Raw genomic sequence first — 22769 nt, forward strand, 5'->3', positions numbered from 1 at the left:
CCAGGATCCTGGACTTGTTTGGGTGTATGCACGGTGTCTGAATCATGTTGCATGCATCCACCACAAAAGCAGGGGAACTGAGGGCATACAAATAACAGTCTTACACTTTCATAATTATCCCAGCCTTTTTTTTTTTAAGAGGGAGAAATGAAGGCAAAGTTTCTAAATGTTTCTTTCAGAGGATTCAACGCATTTGGAAAGTACCATAACAGAACACACGGTCCCTACATGTGTTTTCTATCATCTCTTTGTTTGCTTTTTTCATCTTCATTTGGGTTTAAGGACTGCAAAACAGACCAAAGAGGCTGAGCTAGAAGCGTGATAAGGGACCAGAGGGACAACCTCCCCTGAGCAAAAGACCCCATGTGGTCCTCCATGTTCTCCTCTCTACCTTAGCCAGAGCTCAAGGCTGGGTTGTGTGTGAACAAGTAACATGCTCATAGTGACTTTATGTAATAGGTGACAGCTAAAGGAATAAATAAAATGCTTGTTAAACACTGAAATTAGTTAGATAAATGTGGCATAATGGTACTTATTTTGGAACTGTAATGTGTACTAAAGTTATTGCTAAATGCTGAAAAACTGGTAGGCATGTCACGATAATGGTGATAGGCACCTCAGATAGATGATAGAAGCCATATTGTAATCACATATCAAGGCAGCATCACAAACATCAGGATGCCACACAATGATTAATGTCTAGGGCTTTTTTTGGCTCCATTTAATAGAAGACTTGCCCAGCCTCCAGCTGTTAACATTTATATGCCGCTGGCTCAGAATATTAACTGTTTATTAGACAGCTTAAACAGGATGCACTACATGAATACACTCAAGAGGACAAACATGTAACAGAAAATGTCTTCAAATTATGATATCCAGAGATGGTAATAGACTCTTCGTGCTTGACAAGTTACTCTTTTTCACTTATGTCACTGGATTTGTTATCCATAATATTGCTTTGCTGATTTTAATTATATATAAGGCCATATTGTTTTACTAACAGATGGATTACAGAAAAATATTTAATTTGAAAAGTATAAATGAAGTGCAGTAATTTCTTCTACATCTGAATAAAACCTAATGAAACTGGAAACCCCCCCACACTTTAATTCAGGAACTTTGGATAGATACTTCCATATGGAAGTGAAATGGGTGTCTCAAAACACTAGCCTTTCTTCATTCCACGTGCATGACTATTGCTATAGGTAGTGTTAAAAGTTGCTTTTTGGTTGTTTTTTTGTTTAACTTTTTATACACATAACATATGTTTATTAAAAAGTACAGCCTGCTTTTTTGCTGATACACATGCATAGTGAGCATAGGAGCTCTTCAGTAGGGCTATCCGACTTTCAGACAATAAGCAACACAAAGAAGGATAAAAGAAATGTACTTTGCACAGAAATGGTAGTCTCTAAGATGCAAAAGAAGAGCCAGTGATCTGTACACAGTGGAAAACTACTTCAGGGAATTAGAGATGAGGAAAAAAGAAAATCTCTTCTGAGCTGCTGGTTCAAACACAGCCCAATCAGTAGTGACAAAGAGTCATTACTAGCCCCTTGCCACTATGCAATGAGTTTATTGTGGCAGTTCAATTTTCAATGGACAATTATCAACATTACTAAGAAAAACCTGCCACTTCTGTGGGCTGCTTGAGCAGAGAGGCAAACTGAGGAGGGAACGCGGACTGAAAGCACACTAATAACTTCCATCAAAAGGTGACTTCCATGACTAAAACCCTTTGATAGGGAAGAATGAGGGAACTTGCATTGCCACCGCCTATGTTGGATCTGTGCTGTATTTTTTATTAATATAAGACATCTCTGCAGAGTCATTAAACCAGCACCATTCTAATTATGCACTAGTGATTAGGCAGATGTGACATTGAGCACGGAAAATTTTGATTAATGATCCAGGTGCCTAACTTGGGAAGAGTACATTTAGCAGTGTGAATTTGCAGACAGTGGAGCTTAGAAGAACAGGACAGCTTTTGATTTCAACCGTACAGTGTGCCTCTGTAATGTTATGATCTGTTAGGATCACTGGTCACCTTGTCAACAGACAACTCAGCACGGCAACATCTCCCATTGCTCTCTGCCAAATAGACACCAACAAACTTACTGAGTCTTCTGCTCTGTTTTCAGCTTTTAATTTTACTTCCGTATGAATAATCATTGCTGGAATTCACTTTATTGCCCTCTAACACTCCTCTTTTGACTGTATACAGAGAGGAGTTTTGCAAGAAAAAACACAGTCATGTTTTTATTTGTCTCTGTTCTATACATAATTGTTAAATGATTGCTTGAATATTATCCATTTTGGATCAGTTTCCCACATTTCTAATAAAGAGCAGATATCTAGCACCTAGAGAGCTCTCAGTCTGTGTGATTTAGGAAAAGTCACACAGGATAAAAAAGGATAAAGCAGTTACGTAAAAAGCCCAGAGAAGAGCAACTTTGTGAAGAGAGGCAACATTCACAGTGTGAAGCAGCCTGTCCATACTGATCCATCATTACTTGGCAAAGACTGGTTTAGCATAATGGCCTGAATAGCTTGTCATGCTGGCATTACACTTGACATCACATAAGCCAAACATTTGCAGCTAAAAGTGTATGAATTCATCTGTGAGGAAACTCAAGTCTTATCATTAAAGTCAAGTTTTATACCCAGGGATGTCCAAGTAGCTGTTTGCACTCAAGTTATACACTAAAGGCAATACATATGCCTTACACAGTTAATCCTCTACTTAGCCAGGCAAGTGCTCACACACACACACACACACACAGAGATAAGAGGGAAAATGCTTCTGCAGTATTTCGTGGTTTGTACTCTAGAGAAATTCACCTTTTCATGCACTTTTAATTGTGTCGGCCAGCATTTTTTGGACTAAGAGGTACCCCGAGGCACATCCCAGCATATTGAAGGGTGCAGCTTACAGAAAGGGAGGCTCACATACATGCCATTAAAATACAATTCTCTCCTCCCTTCTCCTTCATCTTTAGATTGACCTAGGAAGCTATAATCAAGTTCTTTCTCCTGAACTTCTACTCTCATCTTTTTAGTTCAAGGAGTTAGAACAAAAGGTCACCAGGGGCTTTATGCTTTGAAAGGAGGAATCTGTAACAGCAAAGGCCAGCAACAGACCAGGAATAAAATCAGACTTTGTCAAAGTCCACTGATTAAAATGACTCATTCTTTTGGGTATTCAGATACAAAAGATTTTACTAAATTAAAAATACATGGATTAACAATAACAGCTAGTGGTCTGTATGGAGTATTTCTGAGGAAAGATTGACAAGCCACGCATTTATGTTGCAAAACCCTGACAAACAAGAATTACAGGGTAGGATATAAGTGGTATCACTGAGAATATAAGAGCACCAAGCAAAGCAAAAGAAAATGTAGACTAAGGCATTAAAGCATTTCTTAGCAGTTACTGCTAGTCAGAAACATATGCAAGCCGCTCACGTATATACTATTCACTGGTCAAGAGGAATAGTCACCGATCATCTAGCTTGCCATTAAAGCACAGAGGAACAACATTTTAAGTAGCATTCCCCCATTTTATGATATCTCTTATTATAACAAAAATCTGGTAGATTCACCAGCACAGATGCCAGGCATGATCCTTTAAGTGGCCTGAAGAAAGCATGGACTACAGCCAACAACATATCCTCCAACATCTTGGTAATCTACACATAGGTTGCCTAAAACAACAAATAACTTCAGCCAGAAATTGTGTACTGACAGAGGAATGGATTATACTTCCCATTTATACATAATCTAGTCTATGTTACAAATATATTTTCCATAACCTTTAAATACTATACTCTCTCACTCCTGTTGCAAGAAAAAATGTTAGCAGACTTCCACTAAGAAATAAGTAAATAATATATATTACTTACAAAAGTTGTATTTTCCAATAATAATGTAGTTGTATTTGTTTCTACATTCAGCTCAACAACATGTCCATTCCTATTTTTATATACCACTGCTGTATCTGCAACAACAAAGGCATTAACAGTTAGCAAACACATTGAGTATTTAATACAACATCTGTAGAGAAAACCAGCATATTAAAGTCATTGGAATATCTTTATTACAGTGCGCAAACAAGACCGAGAGAAGAAATGCAGTTATAATATCTAGTTTTGTTGATTTGCCTCATGTAGCTTCAAAAATACCAGTTAATGCCCTGTATCATGCTCACCTCCCTCAAAAATATTATTTCACTTAAATGGAAACATTTTCTGTGGAAAAAAAACATATCCGATGGGATTGCTGTGAGCAAAGTCATATCCTGAACGTTCACCTACATGTCACTGTCAGTCTGACATTTTAAGGTCCAACAATATTCACTGTGATAGTGGCCACACACCAAAGAAAAGTTTTGTAAAGGAAAAAGCTTTTCCTGGGCACCATATTCACATATCCTTTTAGAAGTGATTCTACCAGCGCTTCTGTACTATTCTCTATCTCTGGTAAATGGATTACAAACATACCTACTATATCTTAAGACAGTCCATATCCTGTGTAATTAGTGTAATTGGTACTGGGCTGCATAATACCAGATCATCACATAACCTGAATGTTAGCAAAGGAGGGTTAAAGTAAAATAGGTCCATTTGTAGAACATTTAAAACACTCTGGGATGAACTGTCATAATTTTTTCCTTCTACCACTTGCTTGTTGTTTAAGTTTCCATAAGAAAAATAATCAAATACACCTGAACTAAATATACAAAGTACTTGTGGCTCCTGTGAAAAAGGTTTTGTATTTGTTTGTATCAATACCTGCACATTTACGCAATAACTAAAAAAAAACCCAAAAACCGCAATAACTACATAAGCCTTGATTTAAAAAAAAAAGTTCCAAATTTCCCACTATTTCTCATAAGAGATTGAATAGATTGAATGCTAATTCTTTCATGTTATTTAAAACCCATGTAAGAGATTTACGTTTAATCAAATGAAACTATTTTGTTATAAAACTGTAGAAAGCACAAGTTCTAAATTAAGCCTAAAGGAAACACAATAGAACTGTACTAATCCTTAGTAATGACTGAGAAATTCATCACAGATCCCCGAATTTTATGAAGTGGGAAGTAAACATGACTGGAGAAAAAGGTTAAGCTATCATAAAAAAATATGCTACACTTACTCAGAAAAATGTAGCTGTATTTTAATTGACTCCACAGAAACTCTAGATATACGGCAATAGCTAATGTCCTCTGGTATGTTCTGTAAAATTAATGAAGCTTCATTTGAAGAGCTTACTAAGCTACTTTAGGATCATGGCTGATAACTGGGGTGGGATTGATGGAGTTTAGGACAGTATTATTGGAGCTGTTGTTTAGGAAGCAAAATTAGATTGTGAAGCGTGGAATTAATAGCAACTTCTTATAATGAAAAAGATTTCAAATATTCATTTTGAATAAAAAGAAATAAGACTGTAAAAAGTCATTTTGCTTTCAGGATACTGGCTACTACATAACATTACAGGTTTTGCAACTTCTTTTACCCAAATCAAGAACTTTCCCTTAAATTACTAACAGGACCATGAATAAAATACATAGTCCTAGGGGTCATCTTGCAAGTCACATGTGTGGTATGAAACAGCATTTGGAACAGCAAATACTGTGAATGGTACAAATGAAAGCCTTTGTTCTCAAGTTAGAAGAAAATTTATTCAAATGATCAGAACAGAAAATTGAGTCAGACCTCTTCAAAAGGCGCACACACACACACTGGACAGTAATTACACCTCTCACTGAACGTGGGCTTTCATCTCTATATTGGATTCAGTAGTTAACTCCTGAAGTGCATAAATTAAATGAATGCTTGCAAAATGCATGGAGATTCTTGGATACAAGATTATATCAAAACACCATGCAAGCATTGAGCATAAATATAGTCTTCAAAAGTAATCATATTAATTTATATGGAAGTCTCATTCCAGTCAATAGCTTGTCAGGCTGGATAATGTGATAGTTGATGGTTACACAACATAATGATGATTTTTTTCATTGATAGCTCAAATGTAAATAAGAGCCATAAACATACATTTGCTTAGAAATTTTTGTTACCTTGAGTCAAAAAGTCTACAGAAGAAAAGAATACCTAGTGATTAACATAGTCTATTTACACAACTGATTAATTTATTTTGTTTATTATCTTGCTGTCTTCACCACAAGGAAGTTCAGGGATTCCTGACCATTCACAAAGCCGTTCAGAGAAGTAGAGTTCCTACTTCAATAAGCTCTCTTTTAATTTAAAACAAAGAGAAGTATCATGCCAAAACCTCTTGGATGGGCACAAATAGCAGTGCTGAAGAGCCGTATTATCCATGTAATGACACCAGTAACATAGAAAGCATTCTGTCTTGAGCAAAGGAGAACGTGAGAAACCTTCTATAAAGAACATGTATTACAAAGTCACCAGCCCTGGATGATGTACACAAAAAAGGCTTTAAAATAACTCATTCAAAATTTCCCACTTGCAATAGTTTTCGAATTTCTGAAACACCTGGAAACTCCAGACCATTGGATGACAAATAAGCTTATTCTGTGCTACTAAGAGGTGAAGACAGACAACCAAGGGTCTGTGCATAAGTTATTCCGACATGAGTCCCAAATAAGATAGTGGCACAATAAATCCAGGAATTCTCCTACAAAATACTGGCTATCAATTTAATTAATACCTGATAGCATTTTATGAAACACAGATCTTGCTAAACAATGTTTGGCAGGGTTATGTTTGATAGCGCCAACTATACTGAAACTGTATATTGGGTTTTTTTCAAGTTATTTCATTGATTTTATGATAACGTTGATTCCAAAGCTTACATGAAACAGAATTAATGGAACACACATTAGGAGGATTAAAAATAGTATAACTAAGAAAGATATAAAGAGTAAGACACTGTGCTACTACCAAGTGATCTGTCTCACCTGGTTAACCAGTCATTATTGTAGATGGGAGACCGGAACTGAAGAGCAGTGATGGAAAGAAAAATATATGGGCTTATTCAGATAAACACTGTACTACATGTTCTTGATGCAACATCCCGGCACAAAGAGTTAATGCATTTCTGCAGCATAAGTGGATCACAAATAAAAGTCCCAGGGTGATCCCGCCCTCTGCTTACACCACTGGTGAGATTGATGTTATTGTAAAACATCCAGTTCCTGGAATGTATGCTGCAAGAATGGGAAATGAGCAACAAGGAATGCTAAGGAATTGTCAGTGTAACTCCGGAACAGAAAGCAAATATAAAAATGTGAAGTTGGAATGGCTAAAATTATTCAGGTTAACAAAAACAAAGCTCAAAGACATATATATATAAAGGCCATACATATAGTTAGGGAAAAGCTGATGACAGGTATGGAGGTTGGAATGTGTGGAAGAGCTCAGCAAAGGAGATCACAGAATCAGCAGCCCTGAGATGTCTTTTCTTATAGATATGTTAAATATATCTTTAGATCAAGAATTAGCTTAGTCTGAAGGCGGGTGAAAATATAGAGTTGAGTTTGGATGCCTGTTGCGATCTCTCCTGGACTGAAATCCATGGATTTAACTCCCTCTATTGATTTTTCTCATCCTTTTCTGCAATGAATCTTTGGGAATACAGGACTGTCTGCACAATATAACTTCTGTTTGTAGCTCTGTGCTAAGACAATTTTAATGAAAATTTCAAACCTTGAGTTTTTTTCAGTTGACTGCCTGTGGGATCAAGGGATATTTATTTTTCCTTCTGATGCATAATTCACCTCCTGTTTGTGCCTTCTACTCCACTTTCCTAAAAACTATCAAATATTGATCTGAGCTGCAGATGGGATACTGGGGTCGGTTAGTGCTGCAGCCTCGGTCAGAGAATCTGTGTGGGTGTATGCCTGGTATGATGCTCAAATCCAGCATGCAAATTCCACAAAGCTCAGATTTTTTTTCCCAGGCAGACAGGACAACCGCCGTTTGTCCCCTGACCTGCCTTACTCTGCAGCAGGTGGTTTAGTTTAGCTGCCGAGATGGTTCTGGTGTGGCTTACCAATTTGATTTATTTGATTGCAGGGTTTTCAACAAAGAATGTAATAAAGATCTTTTTTGTTCTCTGTGTTGCATATTTAAGGCTTTTTCAGAAATGCAGTGTCTGGTTTAATTAAACTCACTGGGTTTGTTAGAAGACAACCCTGGAATAAGGTAACTAACTTGGTGTTTCAGCAGTCACTCTGATGATAGATAGATAGATAGATAGACAGATAGATGAAAAAAACGTATGGTAGGTTCTGCTGTTATTATAGATAAGTATCTTTGCGAAGAATTTATTGCACCTTCATTTTGAGCTTATTTCTAAAGTTGACTCTGACGGAGGCTGACTACTGAATGTACAGCTCTGTAGACCAAACCTGCTGCTGAGCAGGTCTCTACAACTTATTTGGCTTTCACAAAGAATGCAATATTAAATTAAATATTACATGAAAACAAATTCTAAAATGAAAATTCTTCTGTGATTATCAAAGCATAATAATTTCACCTGAGTCAGCAACATAAATATTACATCCTCTTACAGAATTATATTAGCTACAGAACCAACAGTAATTTACTTGATCATTGTGAGGCTACATGTCCAAATTCTTATGCTATTGTATGTGTTTAAAAGTAAATCTTTTAATCATGTGCTCTATCTCTAGGCAAAGAATGTGGAACACATGTTCTGCTGAAATTACTCCATACAATATAAATCATAGTTTGGATGTATATGTCTGTATCATAAATACAGCCCTCAGTGATGCAACTGTGAAATAAATATGGCATCATCATAATCTCAGGTGTTTTTAAAATGAAAGCAGCATTTCATATAAATAATTCTGTTAAGGCTATTGTCCCTCTTTTAGGTTCAACACTGCTAAAGGTTTTACTCAAGATCAGGATACTGTTGCTGGCAGGAGATGCAGCTCTATACTGTGCCTAGTGTAATATATATTGTTCCATGGAATGTCAAACTACAGGCAAAATATCATACAATGCAAAGAAATCAATGCAAAACACTTCATATTTGACAAGCAGCCTGACCCCCATAAATTCTGCAATAACTCTTCACCCTCATTTATTGCATAAACCCTCATTTATTGAATTGACAACACTCTGCCATGCCCTAAATGCTATGGCATTGATTTGTAGCATTCACTGTTCCAACTAGCTTCACATGGCACCACATACGTTCACATGATCTAAAAAATTTCAGTCCCTTTTAAATTCTAATGAAAAATTATGTATTATTTTGGGGGGAAAATGGACTAACTCCCATGGTTAATTACACCACCATCACTGCAAATCAAGCCCTGAATTCTGCTAGTCTAAGAATTTGGCCCAGGATCTATATGGTCTTTATTGATCTAGTTTTCTGAAAGCAGGGCACTGAATGGTGGTGGTTTATTTGATGAGTATAAACTCTGATTTAACATGTCATTGAAGTTAAGCAACTTGTTCTGTAATTTAAATTACACAGACTGGGCTGGAAGGGGAAGTTACCTTATACTTTAAAAAAACAAAATTATGTCAAAACCTCTATATTCCAAACACTTAAACCTTATTGTTTAGAGCCAGCCTCTATTATCTTTACTCAAAATTACTCTATCTGTAAGCAGTGCTATGAGAGTTGGTATCTAGACTGCAGTTGCTCTGCCAAATAGTCTAATTATTTCAAAAAGTAGTTGTGCAATGTTAGTCCACTGCGCTGTTTCTTTACTCTCTCACTAGTGTTCCCCAAGTGAGCATTAATTGTTCCTTCACCAACTTGAAAAGCAAGATTTACTTACAGAGAGCCATTGCACCTTACTTCACAGGGATATAATTAGTATTAAGTAAGGCAACTATTTCCTCAGAAACCAACCTTTTCCTTGCCTACAGATGAACGTATGTTGTGTTAGAAAATTTATTACATATCATCAGCTTCTTGCTCCAAATAAATACAAAAGAAAAGACAATTTAAAAGGTAATAGACAAAGAAGGTACAGAAAAGAGCTGGAGTGATTTGCTACAGGTCACACAGCCTGTTAAGAGCATGTTGAGGAATTTAAGCCTCTTGATTTTTAGTCCAGTGCCCTATTCTCTTTCCAGTAGTTGGAAGTTTTCTTCTTTTGTTGGTAGATCTGCATATTCAGACCTCTACATGACACAAAAAGCTCCCGTCTGCTTATCACATAATTTTTTTCTCCCACAGAGTCAATCCAAGACACTCCCTGTGCACCTTAAACTGTTGACACACATGACAAACTGCATATTTCAGCCATAAGAGTCAAGAGAAAGCCAGTCACCTCCTATGTCTGACTGGACAAAGGTGATATGAAATGTTTTGTCATTTCCGTAGGTCTCTAAATCTGGGATATAGTACAAGAGATCAAAGACCAATAGAGATATGAGAACATGACCAGTCAACCAAGTACAGTCATCAGTGTTGTACTTGGAAAATCCAACAGCTTCAGGAACAAATGAGGCTCCTCTGACACAGCATAAAAGAAGGAACCCTGCCCTGCATGGACTCTGAGAAATTATGAAAACTTGAAGAGCCAGCTTAAGCTTACTAAAGCCACAGGAGGGAGGAGATTCCTGAAACTGAGCTTCCAATACTCTGTGCATGCTTCATCTTAGCCATGCAAGAGCTGTGTTGCTATGAGTGGGTTTGTTTTATTGAGTATTATTCTATTCTATTCACAGAGTTTTTAAGCTGTGAATTTTGACCTGTGAATACACATTGTGTTTTTCCACTAGCCTTTAACACTCATCATACTAACCCCAGCTTATTATAAAACTAAAGCTGTCTAGCTTGTAAATCTACATCACCACCTTGTTCACTAAGATTAATTTGAATAATCTCTGCAGATGCTAATAGTGACAAGGAGTAACAGAATCCATAGTGCTACTTTGGGGAAAAAACAACCTAATTCTTACTAAATTCACAGTACTGTTAATGTAAATTCTGGTTGCCAAACAAAAGCACTTTGGCAGAATATTTGCAAATTTGTTTTGTTGATAATAAGGTTTTCTTCATGGTAACTCCTAATGAATTTGTGTGGATCCATCAATTTCTGTTGGGACATGCCAAATCCAATTTGCTAGGACCTGGCTCAACAGTGTTTTAGAACTTACTAATACTGATACTGACTAGTTTAAAGAAAAAATGTATTTATAAAGAAGGTACACAGACCAAAGACAGCTGATAGCTGGCTAATTTATACATAGCACTGTAAATCTTCAGATAAGCTTATTGCCTGAAAAACCCAGAAGCAGTAAGCACCAACATTCTTTCAGTATTCACATCCTTATCTCCCCTCACTTAAAAATTATGAGCATTACAGAAATCTGATGGGCTTTTGTTCACTTTGTTTTCTCTGCTGTCGTGTTAATACAGAACAGGGACCCAAATCTGGAGCTTTTCGCTATCCAGTAAGTACCATAGCAAGGGGGGCAGATACATCATCCCATCGCTCTAGCAGAGCCTGCCTTTTACTCAGCTAGAGGAGGTCCAACTGATGAGCCCCCGGGCTCCTGTTTGAGGGGACAGCCCAAGGAGTTTGCTGGGGATACAGCAGCATCAGTACTCAGGCAGTTTTGTGCATAGAAACAATTGGATATTAACAATCTGTCCATCCTGAGAGGGTAAGTAGCATCTAAAAGGTGAAGGAAAGAGAAGGTGAGACAACCAGGCAATGCTGAAAATCTGTTCCACAATATCTAAAATAAGGATGCCTCAGGGCAGTCTTCTGAAATTAGTGATAGTGTTAACCTGAAGATTGTAAAGGCTTGTCTTCTGATTGAAAATATTTAGTAAATTTTGGCTTGTTTAAATAAAATTCTCCTTTGCAGCACAAACAGCAGCATTAGCAAGCCAGTCCTCCTTTTCCTTACAGTTTACATTTTTAAAATACAACCATAAGAGAAGGTTGATAACTTGCTGTCAATACATATGTCAATCAGCCTTTGCTGTACACAGTATTATTAGAACCGCAGATGGCATTTCATTAAATTGATTATAGAAAATGTCATGCTAATTAAAATTGAGAATGCTTTCTGATTTAATGAACAGGAGGTGCTAGACAAATCTTTGTCTAATTAAGTGTTTGCTAATTAAATAAAATAGTCATTTACAAAGATATTACAGATACAGACCAAATTTCAATATGCCAGGTAAGTCACATGTCATCTGAGCAAGATTTCCAATTCTTTTCTAGAAGTTTAAGATCTTGTTAGCGCTTTCAGGAAAGCATTAATTCTGCACTTGTTTTATAATGTAAACTGTGACTCTTCCAGACAATCTTTCATTATATAGAAGATTCTCTATTCAAAATGGCTTGCAAAGTTGTAGACAGAGGTAATTCCTGTACTTTCTGGCTTCTACAGGTCTTCTACTTCCCTCCCCCTTCTATGCCAAACACAAACTAACCAAAAATCAAACTAACCATCTTATGGAACAGTACCTACAGAAACAGAAGCACCACATTCACAGTAGCATCCCGTCAGACACAAGCAAATTAGCTCTGCTGAGAAGGTGGAGTTCTCAGTTATTACACAGAGCTATGTTATCATGAAGATAGAGCCTAAGAGCCCAGATCTCAACTGTTACACTGATCTTGATGGATTAATCAGCCTAAAAAACAACCTGGATTTTTTAAAATTACGTTTATTGCATGTTGTATATTTGTGCAGAAATGATTAATTAGCACAAACTGGGAGTGAAGGCATTTGCACAAAACCTATCCTTCCATCTTCTTCAACTCCAGAATAAAGTGACCAGATATGGTGGATTGGCCTGGAAAACTCAAATCTCCATTCATAATCAATGCATCTTCCTCTTTTCCTAATCTTCCTGTTGGATATCATAAGAAGTCATGTTCAACTCATGCCAATTTTCAGTTGGCCCAATTACTGTTCTATATCAATGTATGAATTTTTTCAACTCTTCTCAACAGTCACCATCCATTTACAAAAGTGCAGATTTCTTCCCTATCATGCAATTGCACCGGATCATGCCTCATTATTATAATTGCTGATATTCCTACCCCAGCACTTCAGATGGGACATGGGAAGTAGACAGCTCTTGAGTATTAAAAAATCCATTGGGGGATCGATTTACAAAGAAAAAATACGATAGTGAAATTTAAATCAAGCCTTCTTCAGTTTGAAATGAAGCAGTGGAGGAAATATTCATTGCAGAGCTGTGGAAGGCAGGAAGGTGGACAATGACAATCAGCCACAGGCAGTAATGTCTGTAACGATCTCAAATGGAAGAGCATGACCATCTGCTGCCTAGGTAAGTTACTTCTGTATGTGTTGGAAAGATGGAAGCACAACAGAAGGAGCTGAATTACTTCATGCAGACAACAAAGATAGCTAGACTGACTGAAATGCATGTAATCATAGAGAATGCAGCTGAATAAAGTTCCAGACACTGTACTGGGGTTCTACCCAGACATGCTGTAGAATCCAGGTGGGCTGTCAGCTTAGTTTTCGCAGCAAAACAAAACCACCACACCCAGGTTTTTGAAAGATACATTCCTCTTCTACCTATTGCCATGATAACACAAAGCTGTTCCAATTTTAGAAGTTTCCAATGGTTTGCTAAAAGTTTACCAGTTTATTAACTGGTAACGTAAACTGCAGCCCCTTTGAGAGCTTTCGTCCTGCAATCCATGGCAGATAGCAGAAATAGCTTGCTGGAGTTATTTCTTCTCTGGTCTTGTTGGATAGAGTGAAAGCTGTTCCTTCTCCAGTCTTCCTGGATTTGGGAAATGTTCCTGCATTTCTCTTCTGCTCCCCTGGGACTCTGCTTGACAGTGAGCATAGCACCTTTATACAGATCTGCTCACTCAGACTTCCCAAATCCAGGCTGCCCTAGCAGGGTCTGTCTTATTTTCTCTGTTTCAAGAGCACAGTCAGAATAACACTGAGCTCCAGCTTTCTGGAATGGTCAATACACCATGTGACAGCAAAATGTTAACTTACATCATTTTAAGGAGCCAACAATTACAAAAAGTTGGAAGAAAATAGAAGTTATGCCATAATTAATCTCCTATCAGAAGTAACAAGTCTCCTTCACTTTTAGAACACAACTGCATAAACCACTACAAAGCAAATTAATAAAAATAAATGAAAATGCAAAGATCTAAATGTGTATTAGCATAAATGGAAGGCAGTTATCTAACACAAAGAGCAATCAGTCGATGTACTAAAGCACAAGATTTGACTATTTTTGCCATTTCTCCTCACGCTTTCCCCATTCTACTTATTTTAATGCAGAAATCTCCATCTGTATTTCTGTCATTACTGGGAGGAAAATGTTTAGGGATATTCATTTCTCCCCTAGAGCAAAGCACTAAACATGATTTCATGGTGTTAAAAGCTAGGATAATAGACTTGAGTCTAATAGTCCATTCCAATCCCTTTGAAGTGCAATTAACAGTAAATCAGCACCAAGAGGAGGGGAAGGGCCAGTATTCACAGCACAGAGAGCCTTCCTAATAGGCTACATTTACAGCTGGACTTGATCTTAAAGGGCTTTTCCAACCTAAATGATTCTATGATTCTGTCACTGCTTGTGTGCCACACAGCTCCAGTAAGGTCCATGAGATTGTTACTCCTGGATACCTTCTGGTACCGACACTTTTATTTAGCTGTTCTCTCCATTAAAAAAAAAAAAAAGTTAAAAAAAAATATATATAGGGACTTCACATTCGAAAATGTACAGTACTCAAGGTGCTAAAAATTTTTAAGAGGAAGAGTAGGGAAAGTTACACCAGCACTTTGATTTTCTCACCCTACATTGCGCACTGATGGTGAAACATCAGACACTGTTGTAGATGTGATTTTGCCAGTCTAGAACATTCCACCTTTTCCCAAATTTCCCACAGAACTGCTCAGCTTTCCCAACTACATGGAAACACTTCTGGTCAGGAACAAAAAAAATAAACTCTGGTTGCTCTCTTGCATTGCACCAAGGATCATTACTGAGCCAGATTGGCAATGGACTCAGCCAGCTGTTGCCCAAATAACGTACATATCCCTAGACTACTGAGAAAATTAGGGAACAAATTATCAGTCACACATCCTATTCCAGGCTCTTCCCCAGAGAGATAATAAGGTCTCTCAATATAGCAGCACTTCTCTGATGGCCTTGAGAGTTGACTTTTCTACTGACACTGTCAAGAGGACAAGACAGATGGGACACAGACATCTCTGCTTTGGAGTGGGCAGCATGGCTCAGGCCAGATTTCACAGATTACTGAATTGGCAAGGCTGCACTTTGCATAAGATATGGTGATTTCAAGGAAGGCAGATTTATGTGCTTCTCTACTCATATATAATTACAATTCTCAAATAAAACTTGGTATTTCAACCTGCAATAGAAATGTGAAATTCCTGTGCTTTCAAACGCTCCCGAAACTTCACCATCATTCTGCGGTGCAGTAGATGAAACTGTCATTTCATAGGCAAGACCAACAAGTGAGAAAATTAAAATTCAATGGCTATATACACATCACAGTAAAAGACCAGTCTCTGGAGCAGCCATAGGGCTGCAGTTTGCTTACTCCCTTTTGTCCACATGAAGCTCTGCATCAGCAAGCTGATTCAGCCAGAGATGATGGGTCAGCACCTACCATCAAGCTCAGGCTGTGGGCTTGCAGTAAAAAGATCGCAACTGCAATATCCAAGCGGTCTCAGGGCTGTCCTTAACAATCTGCGTAATGTAGCTCTCGAGAATCATCTGGCACTCCCAGCAAACATGTCAAAGGCAAATGAGGTTATGGTGTAGGATTTCTGAGTTTACACTGACAATGCTGATGCTTATTATCTACTGCTCTCCAGCTGATTTCTGTAGTGTGTGGCAATTGTGCTAAATCCATTACAGCCTCTAGTAAACTTCATCTTGAAGAAATTAAAATCAAAATAGAGGACACAGAACACGTGATTATGCAAAGTAAAATTTAAACCGGAAGTGAGAGCAAGGATAGTCTACGGTCAGATTATTTGCTACTGAAAAAACTTGCTGGTTGTTTTGTGGAAAATAAGCATCTACAGGCACGTGGAAGGTGAAATAAATATACGTATACTATCAAATTGGTTTTACCCAGATCTCTACCATATGTTCTATTCAGGACGGTGATACCTTCTAACAATTTATCATAACTCTCCAATTTTATTTAGTCAACTAAATCAGAAGACAATATATTATGTCCCAAAATAAAATATGCATATCAATACCAATATTCAGAGTATAACAGTGGCAAATAACATTCCCATTCAGTGCTCTATTTTTCTTAATTTTTAATGACTATTTTTTTCCTCAGAATAAGCTTTCTACTATAATGAGCACAACAATCACCAAATCTACCATATCTGGCATTGGCATTATAAGACTGCATCACATGCAAAAAATAATTACCTCATTAACCATTACAAAAGCAAACTTTCCTCTGTAATGAATGGTTTGACTGTCTTGAACCTTGGCCCATAGTCAGTACAGAGGGAGAATAATCTAAGAGTGAAAATAAAATTGATTATTTGGAATATGTCATGATATTCAATGACCAGGAGTACTACTTAATTCTATCCAGCCTGAATTGAATGGCGCTCTACTGCCTTGTCCACGACTAGCACACCACAGAGTGCATCCCCATTCACAAATGCTATCGAATCTTCAGTCCTCATCAAAACCAGGAAATTATTCAAAAAACAAAAAATGCTTTGGATTTATTTACTAATATGAACATATAATAATAACAAAAATAGAGACAGTTCCTTTATGTACACATGGCCTCTTTCTTGAGGCTCTGCACATGAAGATGCAAGCCGCCTCCTCCAGTGCTGCAAATACACCACCACTTGGTGTAACCACTTGTCAACGCAGCTGCTATTTTGGCTACTAGTGAACAAGGTACCTCCACAGCTCAAAGTCTGAGCCTCTACCTCTAGAAATAGTTAGGTCATCATCAACTGGATGGTGATAATGCACACCATTTGAGATGTCAAACATGCAGTAGAAGGGATTGCTAATTACCTGTGAAAACCAATTCCCTCTATTTTTTATTACTGTGTGTATAGGTCTGAGAGTATCTGCTAACTACTGAGTAGCAAAATGCAAGTGTTTGTGGTCTTAGATATGTAGTTTAAATCTACTATGAAATTCTGACTTATAGGTAACAATAAGACATATTTCACAGCTATCAATTTGCTGCCACTGAAAACTAAATGAACTTTTAAAATATGATGCCGAATAATAAATTATCTGCATGCAATAGAAATGCTTTTTATTTTAATAAATATTCATCTTTATGGCAGTAGGTACAAAAAATTCAGTAAGCCAGTAGTGCATTTGCTCTCAGCCCTTTTCAGTGCAATATTTACCATGTGCTTCAATTTCATTGCACTGAATCCAACAGCTTTGCTAGAATTTAGACATCTTTGTTAAAATCCTGACTATACTGGAGGTAATGACAGTTTTTCTGCAATGAACCCACAATTTAGCAGGTGCAGCTAAATGTCATAAACCACATGACTGACAGGACTTTTCTTATTTATTTATTATTTTATACTACCAGAGGATAAACAAAATATTCTGAGTTATTATAAAAATAAACAAAGGTAGGAAATTTTATGTTCAGAATTATTTAACCTACTCTTTCCAAAATAGCAGGTGTCTCATTCTTATTTACAAGAAACACATGTTGATTAAATGAAAATCATCAGCTCTTAAGAATTATCATGCAACCAGTAATATAAAAGTCATATCAAGCCACTGTTTTGTGATTCTATTTGTATCTCTTTATGAACCTAAAACAGCAGTCTGTATTAAATTCTACTGATCAGTCACCTGGACTTTGAATAGAAATTAGATATTGAAAAGTCACACATTAAATTTTTTGCCCAGAAGTATTAAATCCTGTGTATCTAAATTAACTTATGAAATGAAAGCACTTAAGTGGTCTTGTTTTCATATGTGTTCATTACCTACCATACTACTGGACTTCTTGGGAAATACCCATGCTAATTTGAAAATTAAATGGTGAGCGTGTAAGCACCTAATCAACACAGGTATGGAAACACAGATTTGGTACTAGTATTTTAAAACACTGGCAGAATTTCCATTGGCATTCATTTGTTTTGGATATCATTGCCTAGTCTGTACATGTAATTCCACTGGTCTGCTGAAGCAGGAAATTAGACCGGCAGTGCCAGTGCTTATCTTGATCTGGTGGGTTCTGTCCCATATGGCAGATGTGGGAAGGAGGGGAAGAGCAGGAAGCTGGTCTGGAGGATGAAATGCCCTAGGAAACACTCATCCTCAGGATGCAAACAGTAAAGTCAGATGTAGGCTCAAACTCATACAAACTCTTCAGATAGAAGCAGATCAAACTAAAGCTTCTCATACTGGTCTGGAAAGGATTCTGATTGTATTTTGGAGAACTTGCCAACAGATTCTATTTGGCTTAGTTCCAAAGCAAAAGAGACACAAGCAACCAAGTTTCTATCTTAACATTATCTTCATGTGCTTTACGTTACTTCTCTCAAAATTACAGAGGTGACACGTCAGTTAGGGACATTTTGTGCAGCTCATCTATGCAATTAATTTAAAATAAAATGTAGCTGAATGGCATTATTACAACAAGAAGAAAATCAAGGAAAGTTGAACAATGGCACTCTTGGCAAGCCAACAACTGTTCTTTAACAGCATGAACATCTAGTGGTAATTTGACTGCACATTACCAACAAAAGGAGGAGACAGTTCTGCTCCAGGTGTGATATGCAAGTGAAACAATAGAACTTTTCTCCATATTTTAGTTATATGTTAGTTTCAAAGTATAAATATTCAAATTATAGATCAAAATTTATCCTATGGATTATTCCAAGGTATTACACTGCTTACCTGCTTCTAATCAGATAACTCAAGCAGTTCACCTTTTTTTTTTTTCCATTTGAAGTATGCTCCCCTTTATGATTAACATTGTTATTGATTTTAACACTTTCTGATTCTCCCTAAGTAAAATTGTAATTATTTTTTTTTTTATTGAAATGCTCACTTTATTAGTAAATCTATACCTCCTTAGTAATGCTTTAGGCACCGGGAAATTATTCTAGTAAGTTTAACATACCTGTTTAGAGATTTTTTTTTTATTTTTGCCCCCCCCCCCCCCCCCCAAAAAAAAAAACACAGGAAAATAGCTGGAAGGATTCAATCAACTAGAGGATTAAAGGCAAAAAATATATATACAGAGTTTATAATCTATAATTATTAAAATAAATAAATCCAGAATAAGCACCACTATATAATGAGAAAACCCTGAACAGAAACTTCCTTGCTTTTTTTCCTCCACTCCATCACCAAGAATGTATCACAGGGCATGTAAGAAAGGCTGATCCACAAATATTAACAAGAATGAAATTTGTTTTGGTGTAACTGTGCCTTTGGCAAAACATCTGTATCTTCAAACAAATATTTTGCTTTGGAAGAATATTAAATACCTTGTTAAATAAGAGGTCTTAAATTTGTTTACATTTATTCATTTTTCCTATCTTTATTAAACATTTGCCTGATGCTGAATTTGTCAAACATATTTTGTTATATTATTTTCCATGCAATTAAAAAAAACTTTATACACAAAACTGGAACACAGACAGAAATGTTCCAATTTTTTTCAAAATGCAGATCGCTTTTAGCAGTTCTAAATACAAACTTTATTCTAGTTTACAGGTTGAAATTGAAGTCACTGTGGGGAAGCTACTTAGCAGTTCCATGACTCATCTGCAAAACACGAAGTGGATTTTGTCTTCTAAATTATATATGCCAACTGCATAAAAGGTGGACAGTCAGAACTGATGTAAATAGAACAAACTGCATTCATTATACACAGTAAATTCAGAGATTTCGAGGCCAAAAAGGGGCCATTATGGCCTTCTTTCCTGAATTCTTTCAGAACACAGGATTTTGACCTGCAATTCTGGCACGAGGCCTATAATTTCCAGTTGGATTTTATTTTGTTAAAAGCATGCAGACCTATTCTGCTCTGTTCCATGGAGCATACCAGTTCTGCAGTCTGAATCCAGTTTGTGTCACTGAAACAATTCACTGTTAGGGTAAAAATACAAAATTGTATCTAAACTTATCCAGCATACTGCAGACATACCTGTGGGGACTGGCCCTACACTGTTGCTTCAGCACTTTGCCATTGAAGGTCACAGCCCAACTGCTTCAACCATCTCCCTCTCACCCATTGTAGGGAAGAGCCTCAAATGCTGCCCCTTGACTGTTAGAACTTTGCACAGAGGAAACATATTTGTGTTCTATATTACACATATGAAGAAGCAAATGGTTATATTTGCAAGTCCATCAGGATCTGTGCTTTCCGAAACAGTAAAGTGCTTAGAGAAACACAATTAAAAAAATTATAGAAGCAGGTTTCTTTAAAAATCCCTACCAAGCAATGATGAGGGAGACTTACATGTTCAGCTGTTGTTGCCCTTCTCAGAGCCATGGGACAGGTGGTTTTGGACTCATAAGTGCCAATAAAAAGGGATCAGACAACAGGGCTATAACCACCGGTAGGGATGGGCTATGTCTCACAGCTGCACAGCAGATACTGCTGACAGCACAGAGCCAGGGAGGTTGCAAGGGACAGCATAAAAACATTAATTGTCTACAAAGAAAAGGAATCTTAAAAATAAAAAACGTCTGGCACTCCCTTATTACCTCATGTCTTCTATCAAAACCGTCTACAGGAACCATGTAGAGGTTTCTCCACCACTCTAGGTCAGACTTCAAGAATCCTTTGTTTTCTATACTAAAACAATCAGCTTGGACTCAAAAAGCATCGGATCAGCTTTAAAGGCTCAGCACTGTACTGGCAACAGAGATAGTCCACTTTTTTTCCTTCAAGAAAAGAACCCCCAAATGGTGTTTCCTAGGAAGGAAATTACTTCCTAGGAAGAAAATAGCTACTACATTTGAGGACGGATGTCTTGTTCCAAGCAGATGCCTAGTTCGGGCCAAGAACCCTTGGCCTGATACCAATGACTAAGGAAGACTTCACATTTCTTACTCAGCAGAAGGGCAGAGGAAGAAAGCTTCCAAGCACCCTGGAGTGAAATATCAGCACTATGAATCTGTGCTCAGTGATCAGGACATGCTTGGCATACATGTTTTTGGGGAGATGAAAGAAGAGAGAGAAGTGCCTTAATTTTCACTTGTGGAGGTGGTGTGTGTGTGTGTGTGGAATTAGCTATCTCTTGGCAAGAGCAGGTTACTTATTCCTGACAGCAAGGAAAGCAGCTGGGAGAAAACTGTAACTTTCAAAATATTTAAAACTCATCACTGACAAATTTTGGCACGGCTTGGCTCTGGCTCACTGCAGGACTTGGTCACTGTTCTTCCGACCTGTAGGAAAAATACTGGGAGTATATACTAAACAATGCAAAAAAAACCCCCCCAAAAAAACAAAAACAAAACAAAAAAAAACACACCACCAAATTCATTATTTGCAGTAATAAGCAGTATTTTCAGGAGTACCTGTGGAACATATTTTTATTTTTAGCCATGAAAAAAACAAGGCAAAAAGCTAGCATCTATGCTTCTGCAGTCTTATACACAAATAAACACTTCTGAAATACCACAAAGCAATAGAAAAAATTGTAATGTAATAAATAACCTGCGTTTTTTCTATCATGCTAGATTTTTAAGACAAAAAAACTTTGAAGTCTTTCACTATAGAGTTATGCAAGTAGTGAGCTTCTAGGTACTACTTCTAATTAGTATCTGAGATTCTATTGCATTTATTTTTTGTTTGTAAGATAGATGGCTGGTTATGCATATATACCTGAGGTGGGGACAAACAGTACAATGCTAGCACATCGTAACATAGTTAAATGTTAAAGTGATGTGGCATCTAACACTGTACAACATATTTTTTACATATTTGATCAGATAGTTTACATCCACCATTAAAAAGTCAATAAAAAAGTCCTATGAATAATTACCAAATGGTGAATATTAGCTACATTGTGTAGACCACATCAGAATTTCCTATATCCTTGTAGATGAGGTAATATAATACTCATCCTCTTTAAGAGAGGATACTCATCTTGTTGTGAAGTTCTTGTAGTCTGCCTGATAAGACACTACCCATACACTTAATTATTCAGTAAGTCCAATTATCAATCACATCATATAATAATGTGAATAGACATCACATACCAAGAAAATATTATCGATTCCACAACTTCATATACATGTTATTTTTTAAAAATGGGTCCACATAACATAAACATGATATAGATGATTCTCTTCTAAGTAGCAATTTAAAAATGCCTACTAAAATAATGATTCTCATGCAAAAAAAGTCAGGGCAGTATTAAGCTTAATGAGACTAAGCAGCCGCTGAGATGGTTGGTTGAGCAAAGGCATAAGCATGGGCTCGCAGGGAGGGAGAAGGAAAGCAGGCACAGGCCTAGGGAAAGATGTCCACGAAGGGCTCGTCTCACACCAGATCCTGAACCTGTGCTCACCTGGCACAGCACTAGTCACTTAATCTAGATCACAAATTCAGATGGATTTAATTGTGCACTAGAGATGCTGGCCAAACTAATATATAATTACTCAATGTAATGGATAGCGTTTCAAAATATGCAAAAATAGTGGGTTTTTTTTTTCCTTTAAATGTTTTTTTCTTTTATATTTTAATGATTTTTAGGTAAATGTTAAATGTATCATTTCAATACTATGTGGGTTTA

General features: G+C 37.0%; 1 protein-coding gene across 3 annotated transcripts in view; it reads right to left on the reverse strand.

Moving 5' to 3' along the window:
* DPP10 (dipeptidyl peptidase like 10) overlaps positions 1-22769 on the reverse strand; it is a 548347-nt gene that overhangs the window by 148851 nt on the left and 376727 nt on the right. For all 3 annotated transcript variants that reach the window (XM_055812868.1, XM_055812867.1, XM_055812869.1), the window contains exon 4: positions 3903-3997. In XM_055812868.1, coding sequence (XP_055668843.1) covers positions 3903-3997 — 95 coding nt within the window. The remainder of the gene's footprint in view (positions 1-3902; positions 3998-22769) is intronic.

This window comes from Falco peregrinus, chromosome 8 (assembly GCF_023634155.1).
Source record: "Falco peregrinus isolate bFalPer1 chromosome 8, bFalPer1.pri, whole genome shotgun sequence".
NCBI lineage: Eukaryota > Metazoa > Chordata > Aves > Falconiformes > Falconidae > Falco > Falco peregrinus.